The 26,158-nt window shown below is 37.1% G+C and overlaps 1 protein-coding gene across 1 annotated transcript; it reads left to right on the forward strand.

The window, feature by feature from the left end:
* The first annotated feature begins 400 nt into the window (after positions 1-400).
* LOC145104461 (F-box protein At4g09920-like) lies at positions 401-25,623 on the forward strand. Its single transcript, XM_079041704.1, is given in 4 exon segments — positions 401-1,026; positions 1,028-1,148; positions 1,591-1,790; positions 25,101-25,623. Coding segments are annotated over 4 exon segments (1,470 nt in total).
* Positions 25,624-26,158: the final 535 nt, after the last annotated feature.

A 26,158-nucleotide genomic window follows, 5' to 3' on the forward strand; every position in this document is an offset into this window, starting at 1 on the left:
CTCTGTTTTGCATGTCTTAAAGTGTGTAATGATTTCCATTTGGATTATTCGCAGTTAATGTTCGTTTCGCATTCGTAGTCTATGTTCAGTGCGTTATACATTCAACTCGGGCTTCCTTGTTTTTCGTGATACATATATTAATAATACTACTATATTTTGAGTTCGTTTCTCAACGACGCTTTACTTTCACACTTTCTTTTTCCTTAAAATTGATATGAATTTTTGCCTATTTTAATATAATAGGTTTGTAATTACCAAGAACTTTAAAACAGCCATTTGGATTGTTGGATATGCGGTGAAATTAAATAAGTATTTAATGTGATATTAAATATGACAAGGTCTTTAGAGGATACTGAAATCTGTGTTGTTTAATTTATTAGGAAGTGAAGAGGTCTGAAAAATGAGTTTCAGGAGCAAGAATGAAGATAGGCTTAGCTCTTTGCCTGAAGAAGTTCTTTCACATATACTCTCTTTAATGCCTACAAAATTTGATGTTCGAAGTTGCATTTTATCGAAAAGATGGAGGCAGAGTTGGATGATGGTCACAAACCTTGACTTTAACGAATCTCATCCCACCTGTGGTCTCGATTGGTTTATGAAATTTGTGGATCGGGTATTGGAGCTCTGCAAAACTTCCCAAGTTAAATTATTCAAGTTACATTTTACCCGTTATGTGGTGCCAAAGTCAAGTGTGTCAAAGTGGATCGATAAAGTAGTTAGATTAAATGTTTGTGAGCTTGACATAAACGTTCGTCGGGTTGGGCTGCCTCAAAGCCTATTCACTTGCAAAACACTCACAAAACTAAGCTTAGTTGTGAGTTCTAATCATTCGAATTTTTTCAATCTTCCACCTCTACTCATACTTCCTTGTCTGAAAACCCTTTACATTAGTGTTCATTGTAAACATTTTGTCCTCAAACTCATCCATGACTGCTCGGTGCTTGAAAATTTATCTCTGACAATGGCATCACTTGATAATGAAGACTACATTTCTAACATCCCTACTTTGAAGAGACTGGAACTAACAGCAAGGAATTGCATAACACAAAGTTGTTTTGAATGTCCCTAATCTTGAGTACCTTTTGGTTGATGGGATGTTAGATTCACATTTTGTGATGGAAGATTTATCATCATTGGTTGACGCAACTGTTTTTTTTTTCTTACTGGGAGTTTTAAGTATCCGACTGACGTTCTAAAAGGAATAAGTGGAGCTAAATCACTTTCATTGTTCAATTTAATTGTAAGATTGTATTAAAGAACGTTAAACTTTTAATTTGTTATTTGTTAGTAACGCTTTACACTTTGAATGATTCTTGTATTCAATCATTCATGATCACTAGTTTTCCCTTTTGTTGAAGGTCCCAAGTGATTTACCTCTGCCGAAATTTTCCAATTTGAAGCACTTAAAATTGAAGGTCTCTTTCAATTTTCAATGGTTGCTATTTTTCAAGTGCTTGAAAGCTCTCCAGAGTTAGAACATTTATGTATTGAAGAGGTAATTTCCTTGTTTGTAAACATTTATATATGTCTTATTCTATGTTTTCCAAGTTATATATAACATTAAGTTCTCTATCTGGTTTTGTGATATAGAAAAAGGTGGAAGACTCTTGCTGGATTGAGCCGGAATCAGTTCCTAGTTGTATTCTTTCAAACCTCAGAAGCATGAAAATTAAAAATTGCATGGGGTCGAAGTGTGATATACAGCTCCTAGAATACATGTTGGCTAATGCAGAGGTTTTGACAACGCTAACAATCACATGCGAAAGCTTGACCATGAAGGATGAATTGCGGTTTTTGTCACAACTAGCATTCTTAGCTAGGAAATTTTTTCCTCATGTAAACATCAACTATTATAAGACTTGTACTAACGCGTTAAAGTTTATATTATGGGTCCAAATGAACCATGTATTGTTATAATGCAAAGCAATTATGTATCTCAAATCTCTCCCAAATCTCTCTGTGTGTCTTAAATCTCTCCCAAATCTCTTTGTGTATCTCAAATCTCTCCCAAATCTCTCTATCCACCTCAAATCTCTCTATGTAGTTTCCTTAGTCGAGGCCATCTCAAAACGAAAGGAGAAAACTACCATTCCCCCCCCCCCCCCGGACAATCTCGCTTCGGAACCCCCCTATTTTGGAACCTCCTGTTTTGCTCCGGAAAATCTCGCATGCTCCGGACCGAACCCACTCCGGAAGACCTCTGACTTCGGACCGGAAGCCCTCATAGTCTCGGAAGGAAACGACTCTGGATGAGCTGACTTCGCAACCTCGAGTTCGGAAGCTGCTGTGCGACTCCGGAATCGGAAGAAGGACTTCAGAACTAATGACTTGACTCCGGAATTTGTGGATTCACTCCGGAACCTCTTGAACCCACTCTGAACCTGAGAAGGAATTCGGAATTCATGGTTTAACTCCGGATTTTAGACCATTACGAACCTTTTCTTCATTTTAAGGTATTTTGACGTCGGGAATCCCATCAATCTCGTATTGTTCATAACTTAGACCCCTCAAACCCCTGTTTTATGCAAAATTTGAGTATTTAAAACACATTTACATAAAATAATATTTAAGATTTATAAAGGTATTATTTTAAATCAAGATGAGAATAACATAAGGATAAGAGGATTGACTTTATGATTGGATGTAATTCCCATTCTCCATGCAAATCACAGTAACCCATGTATTACCCACCAAATAACAATGTTTGAACCATCAGATTCCCATGCATATATTTCCCCCCTTTTTTCTTTTATCCCCTTAAAGCAACGACATAAAGAGAGCTTTTAACTCCACTATTTCTCTCACTTCTCTCATATTCTCTCTAATACTCCTCTCAAGAGCAAGAACAAGGATCTTGTTAAAGGCTAAATTTCTCAAGTCCTCCTTAGAGTTTTAACTAAGTTTTTCCACTCATCTAGTATTTTATATAATTTCAAGATAAATCCACATTATTTCACTAATAATGATATGTGACAAAAACTATTAAGACAACATTCCTTCCAAGGAAGTCCCTCAACTCACCCACGAGTCTAGGCTTGAGATCTTTACCCCATCACTCCAACCAACTCAAGGTGAGCTTCATACCCCTACTTTTTCGAGTTTTATGGTTTTTGGGGGAGAATACAAGTCAAAACCTTGTTTTAAACCTTGATTTATTTTCCTATTATGCTTGTATTAAACAAGTATTTTGGAGGAAATGGACCATTTATGCCAACATCAAGAATATTGGGTCATTTTTTACAAGCTTGATTTAAAAAGGAGTATTTTCTATAAACGAAAACGAAATATCTAGTCAACGAGTACACTACTGTTATTTATGTAATAAATAACGGATTACAACGATTTTTTTTGGCACAAACACCTGTTAGTATTCTAGTCAGACGCATCTTCACAGTACCTATATATATATATATATATATATATATATATATATATATATATATATATATGATAGTGTACACTTTAAGTCCTGTAAGAGTTATAACCAGAGTCTCCTGGAGGGGGAGCGGGAATTTGTGTATAGATCTATACGGGGTTGACACCCCGCACCTTCGTTGTTCGCTACAACTAGACCGGTCAGTCTAGGGTGACAAATGTCTTAAACGAAACCGACGCCTGAAGAATTTCAAAACAGACACTCCGTCATATTAGTATGGTTATAACGACCCACTAAGAATATAACAGTTATTATTTAGAACTTTATACAAGTTATGTTAGAAATATGGTTTAGTGGCACTTGGAAATCTGAGAATCGTGATAAAACACTTTCAAATCGAAGTATTTGGGTGGTACTCCCAAATCCTCAATTGGATAAGACTCAGAGAAAATCAGAGAGAAAGAAAGAGAATGAGATGGTGTAATTTCGTGAGTACCAGAAAACTGACTAAAAATTGGTTATAAACCTTCCTTGTCTGAAAAACTGTCAAAACTGTCATATAACAGTTTTTCTCAACAGTCAAAACTGTCATAAATCCGGGTTTTGTATAAGGATTAATGCTAAGTCAAAAACGGGTCAAATACTCAAAATTTGGATTTTCTGATGCATTTTTAATACAGCAATATAAACCTTCCTCGACCCCAGCCAGGGGCTCTGCCCCTTGGACCCCGCTCCCAGGGGCGCTGCACTCGGACCCCCGTTCGTTCAGGGGCTTCGCCCCTAAATGACAGTATACTTTGATACTTGATCAAACTTAAACAAGTGTGTACTCCACACCTTCCTTACTTGTTTAATATTTATCAAGATCATTTTTAGTCAACAAAGTAATCCCATTACACTTAAATAACATTGATGATAACAAATCACCAACAAACCTCCCCCATTTAAGTGTAATCTTGATTAACTTAAAATGAAACATAACACCAACAAAACTGATGCATAAATGAAATATCGTGACGATTGGATTTCACATTAGTATATTATTCATTCCAAATATTCGAATATTAGGGTGTCACTAAGGATTGAACCCTTTCTATTCTAAGTGAATACATGAAGATAATATACACAACAGTTTACATTCTCAAAGTTCTAACTTGACACTATATTTTACTAGCTTGTGTCCCATCCTTCAATAAGCATATCAAAGCCAAGTCCTAACTTCTTGAAGCAGCTAAACTTCATGCTTATATAGGTAGTTCTTTTGTTCTTACACCTGCAAATGCAACTTTTCAAAGAACTATTAAGAAATAAAATTTCAACCTCCTTAACTTACAGTACTGAACACATACCTTGGGATGATAATAATAATGTGTTCCAATCTTCAAATATGAAGCTTTCCACATTGAATTCAACATCTAATATTACATTAGATGGGAATTGGGTATCTCAATATAAAAGATTTTAAGTGGACTTTAAACCCATCCCTACAGCCGCCTTGTGCACAAGATCTCTTGCTAACCCTTTGGTTAGATGATCGGCTAAATTCAACAGAGTTCTTACAAACTCCACAGATATCACACCAGTCATGATGAGCTCACGAATCATGCTATGTCTAACACCTAAATGTCTAGACTTTCCATTGTACACTTGACTATAAGCCTTAGCCAATGTTGCAGCACTATCACATCTGATAGAAATTGTAGATATCGGTTTGGGCCATAATGGAATTTCATAAATCAAATTCCTTAGCCACTCAGCTTCTTTACCAGCAGCAGACAATGCAACAAACTCAAACTCCATGGTTGAGTTAGTAATACAAGTCTGTTTCTTAGATGCCCAAGAAATGGCACCTCCTCCAAGAAGAAACACCCAACCACTTGTAGAGGAGTGATCCTCTAAATTGTTAATCCAGCTGGCATCTGAATAACCTTCCAAAACAGAAGGATATCCACTATAAGTTAAACCATAATTCATGGTCCCTTTCAAGTACTTGAATACTCTACTCACAGCTTGCCAATGATGTGAACTAGGATTACTAGTATATCTACTAAGCCTTCCAACAGCATATGCTATATCAGGCCTAGTACTAATCATGGCATACATTAGACAACCAATAGCCCTTGAGTATTCAAGTTGAGACACTGGAGATTCTTTATTAGGTAGAAGCTTAAGACTAGGATCTATAGAAGTGCTAACAGGAGAACAATTCTCAAAGTTAAACTTTTTCAATATCTTCTCAATATAATGAGATTGAGAAATTGAAATCCCATTGTTTCCTTTTCTAATTCTTATACCAAGAATTACCTCAGCCTCCCCCATGTCTTTCATATCAAAACCAGATGATAAGCATTTCTTGGTTTTATCAACTTCTTCTAAATCAGTACCAAAAATCAACATATCATCTACATATAAGCAAATCATGACTCCTTTACCAGAAGTATCAAATTTGCTATATACACACTTGTCAGCTTGGTTTAATGCAAAACCATTAGACAAGACAACATCATCAAACTTTTGATGCCATTGTTTTGGTGCTTGTTTCAAACCATATAATGATTTCTTCAGCTTGCACACTTTGTGTTCATTTCCAGGCATCACAAATGTTGGATTAATGTCTAAGTCCATAACTATAATTGGTAAGACTTGACCCGACCCGGCATGGTCCATTTGGGTTGCATGGCATCATGCATTTGGATAGACTATAATGAGAGAAATAACACTTAAGGTTGGTTAATATATTATAAGTTCTAATATATATTAATAAGGTTATTTAATTAGTATTGATCAAGAATTAATTTGGAATTAATTAAGTGATCAAAAGGAGACTAATTAAATATATGGGTTGATTGTGTAAATCATTCATTCTTATATATGTGGGCTTGTGATCCAAGATTCCTTATGTTGGACTAAGTCCATGGGGTGACCCATGGATACTCCATGGAGGTTAAAATCCATGGAGCATAAGGAATGGGTAAAGTTATGAGTTACATGGTGTAACCCTAATAGCCACCATATAAAAGAATCCCATGGCTCAAGAAATCGGGCACTAGTGTGTGAGTGTGAGGGTTAGACGATTTCAAGGAGTGTTCAAGTTTCTCTCAAGTTATTCCAAGTGTATTTGGTGTTGTGTGAACCATTTGAGGTGTCACACTTGGGGCACTAGGCACTCAAGCTTCATGAAGACATTCTACATCAAAGAGGTATGTATTCTATCTTGTTATATTTATTATTTTGTATGCTAGATTAGGATAATACCTTGGATGTTCATAATTGTATGTATAATAGAGAAAACATAGATCCAAGGTATTTAGGGTTGCATGTACACTTAGGAGTGTTAGAATGCTCATAACCCAACAACAAACCCTTCAGGTTGTTTCATGTATATTTCCTCATCCAAGTCACCATTCAAGAATGCAGTTTTCACATCCATTTGGTGAATCACAAGATTATGTATAGCTGCAAGAGCTAATAATAATCTAATAGTAGAAATTCTGGCAACAGGAGCATAAGTATCAAAGAAATCAATGCCTTCCTTTTGTCTAAAGCCTTGGATAACCAATCTGGTTTTATACTTATCAATAGTGCCATCCACCTTCATTTTTCTTTTGAGGATCCATTTACATCCTAATGCCTTGCAACCAGGAAGTAAATCAGCCAATACCCAAGTATTGTTATGCATGATAGAATCAATCTCATCATGAATTGCCTCTTTCCAGAAATGAACATCCCTAGAAGCCATAGCTTCACTGAAAGTCTTTGGATCCTCTTCAATATTAAAACAATATTGATGTTGAGAAATAGTCTCATTCCTTGTTCCTTCAACTAAATATAGTTGAAAATCAGATCCAAAAGACTTAGCTTTTCTAGCTCTGGTGTTTTTCCTAAGTTCAGGTACAGAACTTGCACCACCAGAAACATCTTCAGCTTGAGTAGTACTCTTGCTGGAAGATTGATGAATCATGTCCCTTGGTCTAGGTATAGATGTAAATCTTTCTTCATCAAAGATAACATCTCTTGACTCTATCACTGTGTTTACAGACACAGTCATTAGATTCTAAAACATAGAATCTATATGCTTTGGAATACTCAGCATATCCAATAAAGATACAATCTATGCCTCTCTCACCCAATGTTTTCCTTTTGGGTTCAGTGAGCCTTACAACTTCTCTACAACCCCAAACTTTGAGATAACTCAAATTTGGTACCTTTTTACACCAAAGTTCATAAGGATTATTCTTACTCCTTTTATTTGGAGTTCTATTCAAGATGTAACATGCAGTTAACATTGCCTCACCCCAAAACCCTTCACTTAAACTAGAATATGACAACATGGAATTAACCATTTCTTTCAAAGTCCTATTCTTCCTTTCAGCTACACCATTTTGTTGTGGTGTATATGGAGCTGTGGTTTGATGTATTATTCCAGTTGATTCAAAATAAACTGGATCATAATACTCACCACCTCTATCAGTACGCAATACTTTTATTAATTCATTTTTATGAAGCTCAACTTGTTGTTTATAAATTTTAAATTTATCAAGTGCTTCATCCTTAGAATGTAGCAAATAGATATAACAATATCTAGATGCATCATCAATAAAAGTAATAACATACTTCTTGTTACCAAGGGAAGGTGTTGCATGGAAATCACATAAATCACTATGTATAAGATCCAACACCTTGCTTTCCCTAACAACATCTTTGAAAGGTTGTCTAGTGATTGTAGTTAGCATGCATGTTTTACATTTTTCAACATCTTTTAAACTTGTTTTTGATGTGGTAATGTTCATGCTAATCCAATTTCTAAGATAATTGTCATAATTTCAAGATTTGTATTAGTTTGTATGTTCATGCTAATTTCTTGAAGATTGATGATTTGAATTATCTTGTTCTTATGAGGTTCTTAGATTAATAGAAAAGTTGTGTGAAATAGTTGTTTTCAATCCATTTTAATCTAAGAGTTGATTCCAAAGTGTGTTTTTGTAACTTGTCCTCAAGTTATATGAAAAGTCACATTTAAGAATCATATTCTAAAAGTCGTTAGTGGAGCGTGTGTGGTTTACCGGCACACTAACATGGACTTAACAAGGTAGGCAAAGGGTAACTTAATATTTATCATAGTATCGGTGGAGCGTGTGTGGTGAACCGGCACACTGATTAAGGGGTAAATATTAAGGGTACCAAGTATATTTGCATGGTTATTCACACCTTGTTTTGTGATCCTCGGCATCCCAGTCACAAAACCTGAAGGGCACACTCGAGATTGAAACATGCCTTTGAACAGTTCAATGAATCTCAAAGATCTAGGACTTTCAAATCCAATTAAAACCTAATAAATTATTTCGTTTTTCATGGTGGAAATTGGTGAATCGTCATTCACCTACCTTCAAATATTTTATAGCTTGGATTACGGCATCCCTCTTCTAAGTTATAAAATAGTTTGTTGGGTCCTAGCCTTAATATTTCATATTGGGTGTCATATTAAGGACTTTAAATCAACTATCTTGAATATCTCCCAAAAAGATGTCTGGTCTAGACATTTATGATCTTCCCAAATCTCTTGAAACAAGCTTTCCTAAATGAAGATGATGTCCCATGGATATCATCCTTCTTTCACCTCCTCCAATTATTCTCCCTAACCCACAAGTTCCTAAAAAGTTTAAGGTCACTCAAGCCCTATTGGCAAGGCAAGGTCTAGGTGTGATCACATCTTGGAGATGTAGTCACATATTGACAAGCCGGGAGAGTTGGGTGTCAAAGTCTTGAGAAAGTTGGTGGCTCAACTACTTTCTAAGTCACATAGTGAGTTCTTTTGGGAATCCTATGAAACAGACTAAGACAAGACCCTTAATGATCTTATCTATTTGCTAAGATCAACTTCCTAAAACGCCATGGACATTGACAATGATGCCATTGGATATCCAGTAAAGCTCTCTCTTCCCAATGGAAAGGGATCGGCCATAGTCAACTCTGTTGACCCAATGGTAAAGAGAGAGGCGAAGTCTGAGATAGTCCCATTATCAAGGATCCATAGGTAACTATTGCCAAAGGAAGGGGCATTGGTTACGAAGCTGCCAAATTTACCTAAGGATGTTAAAGTCAATAAGTTTGGCTCTACTTCAGGTAAAGTCCATTGTCTAACTCTATTAAGTACATGCTGATTCTGATCGCGAAGATGGATTTCAATCGCATGGTTCGGTGATCAGAATTTTGGGCTATTACTTAAGAGTTATGATATTTATATTGCTTAGGAATAGATAACAACAAGGTTTTCATATGGATTGTAAGGATAAGTTTTTCCGCAAAGTTTTAAAATAAAAGAAAAAGGTTTTGATTTTATTTATTTTAAGTATCCTTACAATGGCATTTGTGAAAAGTTGTTGCTTATAAGATTCCATTGATAACAATATTGAAAAAATGGATTTGATTCTTTCGGTTGTGGTAGTGTCTAATATTACCAAATAAGGAAAGATTCTCATCACCCAAGGTTCAATTGGACCGAAACTTGGAATCATGCAAGTTGTATAGTATGATGAATGAGAACTTTCAGCTTGGAAAATTAAGACTAAATCCTTATGTGAATAAGGAAAGGACTAAGGGATCGAGTACACATTCTTGTGCACTGGTCAAGTCCACCACAAAAGATCAAGAAGACTATTCGTCATGATTTACTTAAGTTCAGTAAATATGGTTATACTTATAAGTTTAAGTATAAGTCTGTAGCATTGGAGAAGTTTCAATGTGAGACAGAACGAATAAGAAGAATCAAAGTATGACAGAAAGATAAAAGTTTCTCAAATCTGAAAAGATGGGAGAGTACTTTAGTATCATGTTTATGATCATCTTAATGATTAAGATACCATATCACAATTGGTCCTCTAAAGTCATCTTAGTGCATTCTTATGACTAAGAAGAGGAGTCATGAATTGTTGAAATGGTTAAATCAAAAAGATGAGTCATACTTCGTTCCAAAACAATTCTTAGAGTCATACTCCAAGATTGTAACTTGAGTGACATATCTTAAAGAGGGTTTGTTAACACTAGTCAAATGTAAGAGTAAAAGGTTATCTACTCTTGTACATTTGAAATTGGTAAGTTGTGATGTTTTGGATAAAACAGAGACCAACTTAGGCCAATTGTGTAAAGTGTTAGTCTTGATAAAGAATCCGCACTATCTCTTGAATATTTGACAAGGGAGTCTTATATGTCAAGAGGACAGTGGGAGTCTTAAAGCTCTTGAAAGTTTCAAGACTTAATCAAGAATAAAACCTAAAGTCCTTCACTAGCACACGACTTGAGGTTTATAACCTATCGTGTTGAAATTTTTATGCCTATTCAAGTTGGCTTTGCATAGGAGTTCTGAGAGTTCTCAATTGGTTGCACAACTACTTGGAAGCAATGGCAGGCACCTGAGCTGCCAAATGGCAAGAATTCAAGATTGCACAAGTTTAATCAATATGAGTTTGGATTTGTCACTAACCTTGTCTTGTGATTATGGTTTTGACAAATTCACATGGATAAGAACACATACACTATTAAATATAAGTGTCATAAGGTTTCTCTCCGATTCATGAAAATGATGGTGAGGAAACACTTTCACTAAGTAGATTTTAGCTAGATAGCAATTGTGATATTTGCATTCTCAAAGTCGTTAGTGGAGCGTGTGTGGTTTACCGGCACACTAACATGGACTTGTGAGAAGTGGCAAAGGTCTAAACAATTGAGACTATGATTACGGCATCCCTTTTCATAGTTCTAAAATTGTTTAGACACACATGTGAGCTATCTAAGAGAGGTGTATGATTTTGATAAAGTTTTATCAAAACAATCTAGTATCAGAAATCTGAACTTTGGTAAGAAAGTCAGCTGATTTCTGAGTACATGTCAAAGCTAGTGGGAGCATAAGTGTTATGCTAATAATCATCATGTTAGTGGGAGCATGATAATTATGACAAAGGTTGCAAGTTAGCAATGTTAATTATAGAAAACAAAAGTTTCAATTCGTGAGGTTGCAGGGGTTGAAAAAGTTGTTTTGCTATAATTAAGGGAGAGGAAATTATACTTCATTTCAATTCTAAAAGCTTAGATTGAGATTTTAATCGTATTTAATCAAGGATATATATATATATATATATATATATATATATATATATATATATATATATATATATATATATATATATATATATATATATATATATATATATATATGAATTTCATGTTGGAATGGCTCAACATAAGGAAATTCTATATATGGGTCCATTATTTGCGTTCTAAAATTCGATTATGATTACGGCATCCCTTTTCATAATCTGAATTTTGAGAACTTGGCAAATTGAAATGGAAATATTATAGCAAAAGACTGGTTTAGTCTTTATGTGAGACATCATGAATCGTGTCCCATATGCTTCGGATATAGGATCGATTACATGTGCTATATTCATCCCTTCTAAAATTTTCCAAATGCCTGGAGCATTATGAAGGGAAAAGGTCTAGAATTGGATATGACTAAAATGATTAAGCAATTGTCGAGGACAATCTAAGGTTTACCAAAGATTGGTTGCTCAAGGACAGTTGGAAGTATAATGTTAATTCTGGAAGGACCATATTGACATAATCTGTAAGGAGGCAACTCTTGTTCAGAAGTGATAGTCAAAATGGAATATGGAAATGTTTCAAAGTTAGAAATTATTCAATCTGTGTAAGATTAGGAAACTTAATGAAAGAAGGATGTTTCCAAGGAGCTGATCTCCTTTGGAATGCTCTGTAATGATTGTTGTCAAGTCTTTCTGACTTTGTGCATAATCATTAAGAGGATCAATGCATATAAGTTTAGAATCTAACAGATTTCAGTAAATGGCATGAATTTGGAATTCTTGCATTTGCAGTAAGGATTTGGGACTGTGAAAAGAGGATCATTAGAGTGATCTTCAATTGATCTATTTTACAAAGTAAAGATCATAGACAAACATAGTATGCATACTTGGTGTATGGCATGACTAGTGTTTAGAAAACATAGTGTACATGCTTGGAGCATGGGACAACTATTGTTTTAAATTCAATTATAAAGTTGATAAAACCGAAACAATGAATAATGAGTAATCAGTATGGTGATAAATAAAAGTGTTTATTTATATTCATAGGGTTTGATACCATATTTGATTCATTTATTCTTGTGTTTCACTTTGCATGTTTTGACTTCCAGAATAACTAAGTCGCTCTTCCTGAATGATTAAGTTATTCAAACCATCCACAGTCGGTCATATGTTGGAAGTAGATATGAATCAAGACTGTCATGGGTTGGTTTGTAGAGGTCCAAGTTGGTGGACAAAGTGGTGCTACAACACTCATGAGTGCTCATAACTTCTGAGTATTGGATTCAACCCGCGCTCATTTGAATCACTTCATGGATTTTATCACGAGTGATCATGAGACGATAATATCTTATATTCTTCAAACCTAGAGATATGAGTTGTTACTATGAGTTGGTTATACATTGATTGCACGAAAACGCATTGGTAACTCGATGTTATAAAACGTGCCTTTGTGTATGATTCAACAAGTAGTAGAACAAGCCATATGAGTTGAAGTTTATCCATTCCTTTTACCTTCGGGATAAAAGGGATATTTGTGGGCCCCTCGATGATTTAAAGATGATACATGTGAGTGCTTGGCCAAGCCAGGACTGATTTAATTTGTTCAATCAGTCAGTCATCATGAATCGGAAATCGGGAAACAACAAATGGACAGAGAGAATGATTGATAATCCATGTCTCAGTCCATATGATATCTAGAATGGAGGAATATATGATCCCTTATCTAATGGACAAGTCATTGACAAAGGTCAGAGTTCATCGACAAGGTCAGAGTTCGACAGAAGCTTTTGAGAGCTACGATTGCTGATCGGTTCCTGAAGTCATACGCAATAATAGTTTTAGACTTATCCAAGTGGGAGACTGTTGGATTAATGTCTAAGTCCATAACTATAATTGGTAAGACTTGACCCGACCCGGCATGGTCCATTTGGGTTGCATGGCATCATGCATTTGGATAGACTATAATGAGAGAAATAACACTTAAGGTTGGTTAATATATTATAAGTTCTAATATATATTAATAAGGTTATTTAATTAGTATTGATCAAGAATTAATTTGGAATTAATTAAGTGATCAAAAGGAGACTAATTAAATATATGGGTTGATTGTGTAAATCATTCATTCTTATATATGTGGGCTTGTGATCCAAGATTCCTTATGTTGGACTAAGTCCATGGGGTGACCCATGGATACTCCATGGAGGTTAAAATCCATGGAGCATAAGGAATGGGTAAAGTTATGAGTTACATGGTGTAACCCTAATAGCCACCATATAAAAGAATCCCATGGCTCAAGAAATCGGGCACTAGTGTGTGAGTGTGAGGGCTAGACGATTTCAATGAGTGTTCAAGTTTCTCTCAAGTTATTCCAAGTGTATTTGGTGTTGTGTGAACCATTTGAGGTGTCACACTTGGGGCACTAGGCACTCAAGCTTCATGAAGACATTCTACATCAAAGAGGTATGTATTCTATCTTGTTATATTTATTATTTTGTATGCTAGATTAGGATAATACCTTGGATGTTCATAATTGTATGTATAATAGAGAAAACATAGATCCAAGGTATTTAGGGTTGCATGTACACTTAGGAGTGTTAGAATGCTCATAACCCAACAACAAACCCTTCAGGTTGTTTCATGTATATTTCCTCATCCAAGTCACCATTCAAGAATGCAGTTTTCACATCCATTTGGTGAATCACAAGATTATGTATAGCTGCAAGAGCTAATAATAATCTAATAGTAGAAATTCTGGCAACAGGAGCATAAGTATCAAAGAAATCAATGCCTTCCTTTTGTCTAAAGCCTTGGATAACCAATCTGGTTTTATACTTATCAATAGTGCCATCCACCTTCATTTTTCTTTTGAGTATCCATTTACATCCTAATGCCTTGCAACCAGGAGGTAAATCAGCCAATACCCAAGTATTGTTATGCATGATAGAATCAATCTCATCATGAATTGCCTCTTTCCAGAAATGAACATCCCTAGAAGCCATAGCTTCACTGAAAGTCTTTGGATCCTCTTCAATATTAAAACAATATTGATGTTGAGAAATAGTCTCATTCCTTGTTCCTTCAACTAAATATAGTTGAAAATCAGATCCAAAAGACTTAGCTTTTCTAGCTCTGGTGTTTTTCCTAAGTTCAGGTACAGAACTTGCACCACCAGAAACATCTTCAGCTTGAGTAGTACTTTTGCTGGAAGATTGATGAATCATGTCCCTTGGTCTAGGTATAGATGTAAATCTTTCTTCATCAAAGATAGCATCTCTTGACTCTATCACTGTGTTTACAGACACAGTCATTAGATTCTAAAACATAGAATCTATATGCTTTGGAATGCTCAGCATATCCAATAAAGATACAATCTATGCCTCTCTCACCCAATGTTTTCCTTTTGGGTTCAGTGAGCCTTACAACTTCTCTACAACCCCAAACTTTGAGATAACTCAAATTTGGTACCTTTTTACACCAAAGTTCATAAGGATTATTCTTACTCCTTTTATTTGGAGTTCTATTCAAGATGTAACATGCAGTTAACATTGCCTCACCCCAAAACCCTTCACTTAAACTAGAATATGACAACATGGAATTAACCATTTCTTTCAAAGTCCTATTCTTCCTTTCAGCTACACCATTTTGTTGTGGTGTATATGGAGCTGTGGTTTGATGTATTATTCCAGTTGATTCAAAATAAACTGGATCATAATACTCACCACCTCTATCAGTACGCAATACTTTTATTAATTCATTTTTATGAAGCTCAACTTGTTGTTTATAAATTTTAAATTTATCAAGTGCTTCATCCTTAGAATGTAGCAAATAGATATAACAATATCTAGATGCATCATCAATAAAAGTAATAACATACTTCTTGTTACCAAGGGAAGGTGTTGCATGGAAATCACATAAATCACTATGTATAAGATCCAACACCTTGCTTTCCCTAACAACATCTTTGAAAGGTTGTCTAGTGATTTTAGTTAGCATGCATGTTTTTACATTTTTCATTATTTTGCATATCAAAAGCAGGAATTAAACTCATTTTAGACATGTCTTTTAATCTCTTGTAATGAATGTGTCCTAGTCTAGCATGCCATAATTCAGATTTATGAAAATTATTGCTAGTACTACTAGAAGCCATGCAAACAGAATTATCACTAGAAGGATAATTAATATTAAGCCTAATCATTCCATTACATATATAGCCAAATCCTATAAAAGAACCATGTCTTGACAAGATATACTTGTCACTTTCTAACACTTGTTTGTAACCATAATTATTTAATATAATTTCAGACACGAGATTCTTACGAATCCCTAGAACATACAAAACATTGTTCAAACACAAACATTTCCCAGAAGTAAAAGTAAGTAAAACAGATCCTATGCCCTTGATTGGTTCAGTTGCAACATTTCCCATCTTCACAACAGATCCATCTTCAATTGGTTGAAAGTCCTTGAACCAATATAGATCTTTGCAAACATGACTTGTTGCTCCTGAATCAACCCACCATGCAACTTTATCATCCTGCACATAAAATGCTTCAGAAATCATAGAAATATAATTCTGAATATATTTAGAATTCTGCAATGAAACAGAAATCTGACCTTGTTGCTTTTCTGGATCCTTGGATCCACTTGGTCCAGCACCATCCTTATTCACTTTGCGAAGACGACAATCTTTCTTGAAGTGACCCGGTTTGTTACAATTCCAACAAACCAACTTAGCCTTCTTGTTGGAAGACTTGTCATCCTTTCCTTTAAACTTCCTTTTTCCATTAGACTTCTTGGGATTCTTTGAACTTTCTCCTTCCACCATGTTCACAGAAGAGGAACCAACTTGGTTCTTGCCTTTAGGATTGTTATCAAGTTCTTGAGTCCTTATGCACTCTTCAATCCTTAAATGGCTTCCAAATTGAGTCAAAGTCAATTCCTCTTTGTTATGTTTCAGATTGTGTTTAAAATCCTTCCAGGAAGGGGGGAGTTTGTCAATTATCACAGCCACAGAAATGGCTTCATCCATTTTCAGATTGTGTTGAGCAAACTGTCCCAAAATCCTTAACATTTCATGGAATTGTTCCATAACAGGCCTGGAGTCAATCATCTTATAACCCATAAAGTTACTAACAAGAAACTTCTTACTAGAAGCATCTTCAGCCATGTACTTGGATTCAAGAGAATCCCACAGTTCTTTTGCAGACTCGAAATTTTGATAGATATCAAAAAGAGAGTCAGACATGTTGGAACCTGAAAGTGAACCTCTAGCAATCCTAAGTACATATTCCGAAGGCTGTTGGTTCTGAGATGAAGATGTGATCCGGAACATGTCCGGAGCTGAAGAAAAGGAGTGAAGTATGTTGAAGAGGAACGCATTCCGGAGCTGATCCTGAAGTCCGGAATGCATGCTGATCCGGACGTAAACTTTCATCTCCGGAACATTACTTGTCCGGAATGAAGTTATTTTGTCTCTTATGCATTTATTACTTTTGTCTTGTATTTTGATGTAACGTTTCATAGGACTTAGTCTAAAGTTGATTTAGGACAATCAGAATGTCAGACTTGTATCTTTTGTCCGGTCCTATGTAAACACTTGGGTTAATTCACTGTAACATTCTCTCCTTTATATAAGAGCATTCAATACAAGTCAACTACGGATCTTTCTCTCACTTTTGGCATTTACACTTATCACATTAAAAACATTATTCTTGTTCCTCATTTATTAAATTTACCTTGATCACTATTTACTTGTTCTCAATTAATGTCTTGATCATTTGTTGAATCGATTATCTAAGACTTGACTGGTCTTTCCAGTCTCGACTTGAACATCCATTATTAAGCAGACATTGATCTCAAGCATTCACTCAAGGTTTGAGTTCTCAAACCTTGTCCCTCTGCAAAGATCTTGTTCTCACAATTGGTATCAGAGCCCGAGTGGTTGTCCTTTGAATCCATAAGATAACATTATAGTTGGTTCGAATTTACCTTGGTATTTCAACCATTTCTGTGTTAAGGATAAAAGTTCTTCTATATACCACTTAAGCTTGAAGATATCTTGACTTCAATGGCTGCTTCAAATCCTCAACAAATGATTTCAATGCAAATCGCAAATAGCGTGGGTGGCCCTACACGTGCCCCATTGCTAGTTGTGGAAGAATATGATCATTGGAAAGTTAGAATGAAAAGGTTTTTACTAGCCAAAGAGAAAGGTGAACAAATCTAGAGATCCGTCAAAGAAGGCCCTCATGTTCCTGCAAGAACAGTTGTAAGAGATGCAGCTGCTCAGCTCATGCGCGAGGATGAAGCTCGTCCAGCCCCTCTAACTGCTGATGATATTGAAAAGCTGCATGTTGATCAAGTCGCCTTCTCAGAAATGGTGTTTGGTGTTCCTCCATCACTCTTTGAGCACATCAAGTTATGCAAATCCGCCAAAGAAATTTAGGACACTCTTCAGGATCTGATTGAAGGTTCCGAAAATATGAAGGACAAACGCCTCACCTCCGTTGTCAATGAATTTGACACCTTCACTACTACTCCAGGTGAATCTGTAGCCTCAGCCTCCAACCGATATCGAATCGTTGTCAACAACATGACTGCTCATGGGATTGTCCGAACTCTTTTCGAGTACAATCTCAAGTTTATTAACAGTCTCGGTAAGGGATGGGGAAATGTAAAGTCCTGTCTTCAAAGCAATGGTTCCTTAAAAAATTGAAACTCTATCAACTTTTTGATGAGCTTCAAGGACATGAATCAAACGTTGCTCAAACCATAAGAGAACTTTCCGGAGTACCACTTGCTCTAGTCAGTTCTTTTGAATCAACCATTCCGAACCCACCTACTCCGGAACCTTACAAACCCATTGTTCCGTTAACTCAGTCATCCTTAACTTCTTTACCCACACACATCTATCCTGACGATGATTCTGAAACCTTGGATTCTGAACTCCGTTTCCAACAAGAATTTGCCTTACTCTCCATGAAATACAAACGACCTTTCAATCCTTCTTACAAACCATACCAAAACAGATTCAGCGCCCCTCACCAAAACCATCCTGAACCATATTCTCCTTCGGAACCTAAACACACTTCCGAAAATCCTCCTGCATACAAGCCTAACCTCACTAAACCAAACTCAGCTCCGGAATCTTCTCAAAATTCCAAATCAGACAAACCCAAGATCTTGTGTCATAAATGTGGTCATGCAAATCACTTTGCCAAAGATTGTCTAGCTGATGCTCCACAAAAACCAAAAGTCAAGGACTTGGCTTATTATGTCCGAAGAGCACAAGAAATGGCTGAAAGTGAGAAAGCATTTGTTACCACCGTTTCAAGAGATGTCGAAGGATATTGGTCATCCGGAGATGATGATGATTTAGTGACTGGAAGAAACATGTGTTTGATGTCAAGACAAACAGTTGTATGTGATGAAGGTTATTGGTCTTCTGGATCCGAAGATGAAGATGACGTTGCTGAACCTCACTACTGCTACATGGCCACCAACGATCCACCAGGTCGAAGCATTGTTCAGCAGGTAAAATCCATGATCTCTGATAATAATTTTGATTTGACTTTATGTGAACCTTATCTGACCCAGATCCAAACAGATATGAACACCATCTATAAAGCCTATGAGTCTACCATAGAAGCCAGTGAGAAGAAAGACTGTGAACTAAGTCGTCTTAGATTACGTTTTGAGGATAAGAAATTGAAATCGAGTCATTAGAGCATGAACTTGTAATGTCAAAAGATGAATGTATCATTTTGAAAGATAAATGTGAAATCACTTATTCCGAACGAAATATTTTGATTTCTGATAAGAAACGTCTCAATGCCAAAATAGATGCTTTGCATAACTCTGTTGACATGCTTGAAGCTGACATTCGGATGACTCATAATTTTCGTCATCTATGGTCCAAAGCTCCTGGTCTCGGAAGCGAGTTTCCGAAACCAATTGTTAGTCCCCTGAAGGATTTGCAAAATCTGACATTCATGGGAGAGGTTCCGAACATTAAACATTCGGACATTCCTGTTTCTCCATTGTCACCCCTTCCAGAGGCTAAAAGATCTTTTGAGTCCCTAATTCCTGAGTTCCAACCAATAGTAGTCAAATGTCCTGATTCCACGCCTCTTCCGCCTCTGATAAACCTGGACCTGAATCGGACCACGGAATATCATTATAGTCTTCCAAATTGTGTAGACCATGTTCCTATAAGCAATCACGTCAACAACTGTGTGATTGAGGAAATTATTCTGGAAACAACTGAAGTCAATGCCTCGGAATTTGTATGGGCATCTCTAGATGATAAAGTTGAAGTCTCAAGCAATGTGTCCTCTGAGTCATGTGAATCGGACTCCGTAGTTCTTTCAAAAACCAAATTGGTTCCCATTACTCCTAAGTTTTCAAATTCATCCAAAGGACAATCCTCTGGATCCTCTTCTCATCCCAAGAAAAAACCAATGTTGAATAGAAAAGATGTTGTAGATCCCAAGGTAAAAGCTAGAAATGCTTATAAAAAGGAAGTTAAGGAAAGACAAAATTCCAGGTTCGTTGCTAACTCATCTCGGAACAACACAAGGAAGTCCTTGTGTGAAAACCATAGTTAAAATTCGTTTGTTCCCACAAGAATCCTAAAAAGATCTTCCAAACCTCCTATTCGTTCGGAACCAAAGGAAGTCCTTAGCTCCAAATCACCTCAAGCTCATGCTAATGTCAAAACAATCCGAAACACTTTCGAAATGTTTCATCTGTCTTTATTGCAAAATCTGATGGCACAATTTTAAAACCAAAAATTTCTAAGAACAATGTGTCATCAAACAAATCCACAAGTTCAAAAACCACTGTTTCAAAATCTTCAAACAAAAATCTTGTGTGGAAAATCAAAACATCTGTTAACAAAACAACTGTCTCGTAAACAACAAAAAGTGTCAATCCTTCGGATACCACGGTTCCGAAGAAGTCAGCTCCTAACCCACAAATAGTTGAATATGACTACTGGATAGATGAAAAGACTTTAGCATGTTGTCTGTTTCCAAAGAACTCAAGTAATCTCACCAAGAACCACGTAGTTGTCCCAAAGTCACGAACAAAGTCCAAAGTCCATGCCTACGTCCCAAAGTCTAACTCGGAGCCTAAAAGCTCCATTGCTCACTAATTTTGCAGGCACTTTGTGCTTCGGAGCAAGAAACAATATGGTATATTGACAGTGCTTGCTCCATGCACATGACGGGGCAGAAGGATTTTCTGCGAGATTTAAAGCTCTCTCCAAATGCTGGTTACGTGACGTATGGCAACAACTCCAATTCTCAAATTCGTGGTTATGGAACTCTCACCAATGGAAACTTCTCTATTTCACATGTTGCTTATGTAGCTGACTTGAAACATAATTTGATAAGTGTTGCTCAGCTCACTGACTCAAGCCGACGTGTGGAATTTTGCAAAAAATATAGCTATGTGATGACTGAAGACCGAAAAGAATGTTTGATAAAGTCTCTTCGCAACAAAAACATGTACCCACTTGACATCAATATGATCATTGGCAAACCGCAACTCTGCCTTCTCTCCAAAGCTGTTCCTGACGTTAGTTGGTTATGGCACCGAAGGCTCGCACATCTGAACTTTCGGTACATGAATGATCTTGTATCAGGTGAAATGGTAAGAGGTTTACCTCTTCTCAAATTCGAAAATGATCATTTATGTGCTGCATGCGAGTGTGGTAAGCAATCAAAGAAGGGTCATCCTGTTATCATCGAAAAATCCATTTCGGATCCCTTAGAACTTCTACACATTGATCTTTGTGGACCATCCACTGTAGAAAGTCTTCATCATAAGAAATACATTCTTGTGATTGTTGACGACTTTACAAGGTTCACATGGGTCTTCTTCCTAAGGCTGAAATCCGAAACAGCCTCTGAGCTCATCAATTTTATCAAAGGAATAGAAGTTCTTATCAAACTCCCGGTTAGAAGAATCCGAAGTGATAATGGTTCGGAATTTGTTAATTCCACCATTGAGAAGTTCCTCACAGAAAAAGGAATTGATCACAACTTCTCAGCTCCCTACACTCCACAACAAAATGGTGTAGTTGAAAGACGTAATAGAACACTCGTTGAAGCTGCTCGATCCATGCTGAACTATGCAAACCTTCCACTCTATCTTTGGGCTGAAGCTGTATCCACCGCTTGCTTCACTCAAAACCGAAGTATTATCAATCGACGGCTCAACATGACTCCATACGAAGTAATGAATGGTCGAAAACCAACGATCTCATTTCTACATGTCTTCGGATGCAGGTGCTTCATCAAAAACAACCGTAATCAACTTACAAAGTTCCAACCTAAAGCTGATGAAGCGATCTTTCTAGGGTACTCCTCCAAATCCAAAGCTTACAGAGTTCTCAACCGAAGAACTCGTGTTCTTAAAGAAAGCTTCGATATTACCTTTGATGACAACTTTGATCGGAATTCTGGCCCCACTCACATCACAACTCACATCATGGAGTCTGATGCTCCTCCACCAGGATGTCCGAACCCTCAAACCATTCTCGAGGTTGACTTTGAAACCCTCTTTGGTCCTTCCGAAACAGCTCTTGATTCCGAATCTCGATCACGACCATCTCTGATTCCAATTCCTCCTTCGGAAGCCCCAGTTTCTCACAACCTCTCCGGTCCTCTTCCGAGCCTACCTCCATTTGATTCCGAACCGTTTCAACCTTGTCAGGTTGAGGGGGAGAATAATGCAAATCCCTCTCTTGAATCAAATGTGGATGGCTTCCAAGATGCAGCTGCTGATTTTGATGACTCAAATCCTCTCAACATTGATGAAAACGAAAATTTCTTTGAGTTTCCTTCTGATGATGATGTAAACCTCTCCGGTTCAGAAGTTCAGGGGGAGCATCATCCCAATATTCAAATCATTCAGGGGGAGCAAATCAATTCTACTGTTGATGTAGGATCTTCGGCTGCACAAGAACTCCATCGATTGCATGTTTGGACGAAGGATCATCCTCCAAATCAAGTGATAGGCAACCCAAATGTTGGTGTACAAACTCGCTCAGCTACCAACATCCAAAATGAATGCCATTTTTCAGCATTCATATCCATGGTTGAACCCAAATCCATCAAGGAAGCATTAGAGCATGCTGATTGGATTACAGCCATGCAAGACGAACTGGCAAAATTTGACCGAAATGAAGTCTGGACTCTCGTACCTCCTCCTCAACATCACCCTATTGTTGGTACAAGATGGGTATTTCGCAACAAGCTAGACAATGCAGGAGTTATCATCCGAAATAAGGCAAGATTGGTAGCTAAAGGTTTCACTCAAATTGAAGGTCTTGACTACGACGAGACATTTGCTCATGTTGCACGACTTGAAGCTATCAGAATCTTTCTTGCTTATGCTGCCCATAAAGGCTTCAAAGTCTATCAAATGGATGTTAAGAGTGTTTTTCTCAATGGTGAACTTGACACTGAAGTATACCTTCAACAGCCCCCCGGATTTATTAATCTTTCCTTTCCGAACTACTGTTATAAACTCCGAAAGGCTGTCTACGGACTCAAGCAAGCTCCTCGGGCTTGGTACGAGACACTCACCGATTTTCTCAAGCGCTCAGGATTTAAAAGAGGTATACTTGATCCCACTCTATTTCGAAGATCAAATGGAAAGCATCTCATGCTGGTACAAATTTATGTGGACGACATCATTTTTGGATCTACGGATTCATCTATGGTTGCTGACTTTGCCAAACTTATGGTCAGTCGTTTTCAAATGAGCATGAATCGAGAATTAAGCTTCTTTCTTGGCCTTCAAGTCAAACAGACTAACAAAGGTATTTTCATTCACCAAGAGAAGTACATTTCTGAGCTTCTCAAGAAATACTCTATGGACACCTGTGCCTCAGCCAAGGTACCTATGGGCTTCGGTCACAAAATCTTTGCCGACCCTTCGGGTGTTTCAGTAGATGAAAAGAAGTACCGTGGAATGATTGGATCCTTACTCTATCTCACTGCAAGTCGTCCGGACATAATGTTCTCAACATGCTTATGTGCCAGATTTCAAGTCAATCCGAAGATGTCTCGTCTTTTGGCTGTGAAACAAATATTCAGGTATCTTAAAGGTACAAAGAACCTCGGAATCTGGTATCCAGCAAATGAAAGTTTCCTTCTGCAAGCTTACTCTGATTCAAACTATGGTGGTCTTCAACTCGATAGGAAGAGTACATCAGGAGGATGTCAATTCCTAGGTGGTCGTTTAGTCAGCTAGTCATCCAAGAAACATAACTGCATTGCTCTCTCTACAGCCGAAGCTGAATACATTGCTGCTGCCAGCTGTACCTCTCAAGTTCTCTGGATGAAATCTCAACTCTTGGATTATGGTTACTGTTTTCAACGCATACCTATCTACTGTGATTCTCAAAGTGCCATTGCAATCTCACACAATCCAATTCAGCACTCCATGACGAAGCACATTGACATTCGGTACCACTTTATTAAAGATCATGTTCTAAATGGTAACATCGAACTTATTTTTGTTCTATCTGACGATGAAATTGCTGATGTCTTTACTAAGGCATTAGACGAAACCAAATTTAATGGTTTTCTGAACAAAATGGGTATGATGATGCCTGTTCCTCAATTCTTTTAGGAGACATGTTCTCTTTGATAGAAGTATTCAGAAGAAAAATATGCTCCGAACTCATTTATTTTTGCTTCGGAACTATTTTTCCTCTAAATACATAGGATCCTTTACCTTTTTTTTTACTAATTATCCCTCGAGTTTTTAAGCTGTACAATTTGTTCTCTTCTTCACGACTATCAAGATCAACCATCATCCGGACCACCATTTTAGAATTCACTCCGGAAATCCTCTCCGGAAAAGCAATCTGCTCCGGAATTTCAAAATTTGCTCCGGAATTTTAAAACTTGCTCCGGAATTTCAAAATGATCCGGAATTTTCAAAAATGCTCCGGAATTTTCGAATGTGCTCCGGAATTTCAAAACTTGCTCCGGAATTTCAAATTTGCTCCGGAAATTCAAAATCTGCTCCGGAATTTCAAAATGTGCTCCGGAATTTCAAAACTTGCTCCAGAATTTTCAAAAATGCTCCGGAATTTTCGAATGTGCTCCGGAATTTCAAAATTTGCTCCGGAATTTTAAACTTGCTCTGGAATTCTCAAAAATGCTCCGGAATTTTCAAAATTGTTCCGGAAACCCTTTTTATCATATATATTCCGGAACATTTCTTTTATCTTTCGGATCATGCCCTGTCCGGAACAATTCATCCGGAATACCAAGAGGTAATAAGGTGAAACGGTTTTTCTCAACGGTTACTTTTTAGGGAGATCCTTATCCAATATTCCTCGATTTGCGTGACACGATTGCACGCCCTCTAAAATGGAAAATGAATTCACAGTTACATTCCCATCTTTTAGACCAATTACCTTGCCCTTTCGCCTCAAGTGTCTAATCTCAATTTCCCAACATTAAATGCGACCCGATGGATCTCGGATCCTCATCATTACCTTTTTTCGACCCGACCCGACTTTTTCTACCTATAAATACCTTTTCACATTTACCTTTACCTCTTTACGATCTCTCTATTCTCAAACCTTTCTAAAACCCTCACAGTTCTTCGTGTTCTTCAAGCCTTCATCATCTTCATCAATGGAGTCCTCCAAGATCCAAGCTTCAACTGCTCAAAACTCCCAAGAAATCCATCGCCAGGAAGAAATCATCGAAAGGATCGAAGGGATCATCATCGTCGGCAGATCAAGAACCCTTTCTTAGGGACACTACCCAATGGTTTTCCTTAAACCCTCTTGACTACGACGAATCAGTCAGGATCATGATTGAGTTCCTTGCTCATCATCCTCTCTCCATTCCACTTACCAAAATCCCAGATCCTCCACCCCCTCTTTCTCATCTTCATCGTGCATTTACTAGCATCAAACTTGAAGATGATGTTCTATTAGCCTCCATCATCGATGATCGCCCCATTCCTGTCTACGAAGCAACCTTTCTCAAGACCATTGGAATTTCACCAAACCCTGTTGGTTTCAAAGTGGTGGAACCAACTGCTGAAGAGTTCCAGACGTTTCTTAACTTCATCGGATACAATCAAGACTATAGGGCAAAGGATTTTAAGATGTAACGCCTGCGTTTCCAGGCTAGGCATTATTGTTGATGTAATAGTCTAGGTTAACCTTTGTAACTCTTTTGAAGTATTAACGATGAAATGTTTGAGTATTATGTGTTTTATGCTTAGTTGTGTGGCTTAATTGAATTAAGAATAAAATAAGCGTCAAAATTAAAGTGTGAGATAAACCCGATATCTTTACATAAAGTTGTAGTGGTTGAAACAAGGATTCCGAAGATATAAAGAACGCCGAAATCCGAGTTATAACGAAGAAGTTATGACCTGTCGAAGTTTCGCGACAGAACCGGCACGACGCTGAATGACGTAAAATATGAATTTAAGATAGAGCGATATCTAGCCTTAGTGATCTAAACGGAAGTTGTAGATTTCATTAAACCGAGAGCGTGCATAAAAAGAACGCCCAAATCTGACTTCGTATGAGGAAGTTATGATTTTCCGAAGTTTCGACTTAGCGGTATGCAGCCCGAATACTCGATTTGAGATCGAGCGGTTTATGGCCAAAACAATCTAAACGAGAATCGAAGATCTC

This window comes from Lactuca virosa, chromosome 4 (assembly GCF_052849685.1).
Source record: "Lactuca virosa cultivar CGN04683 chromosome 4, Lactuca_virosa_CGN04683_v6, whole genome shotgun sequence".
NCBI classification, from domain to species: Eukaryota; Viridiplantae; Streptophyta; class Magnoliopsida; order Asterales; family Asteraceae; genus Lactuca; species Lactuca virosa.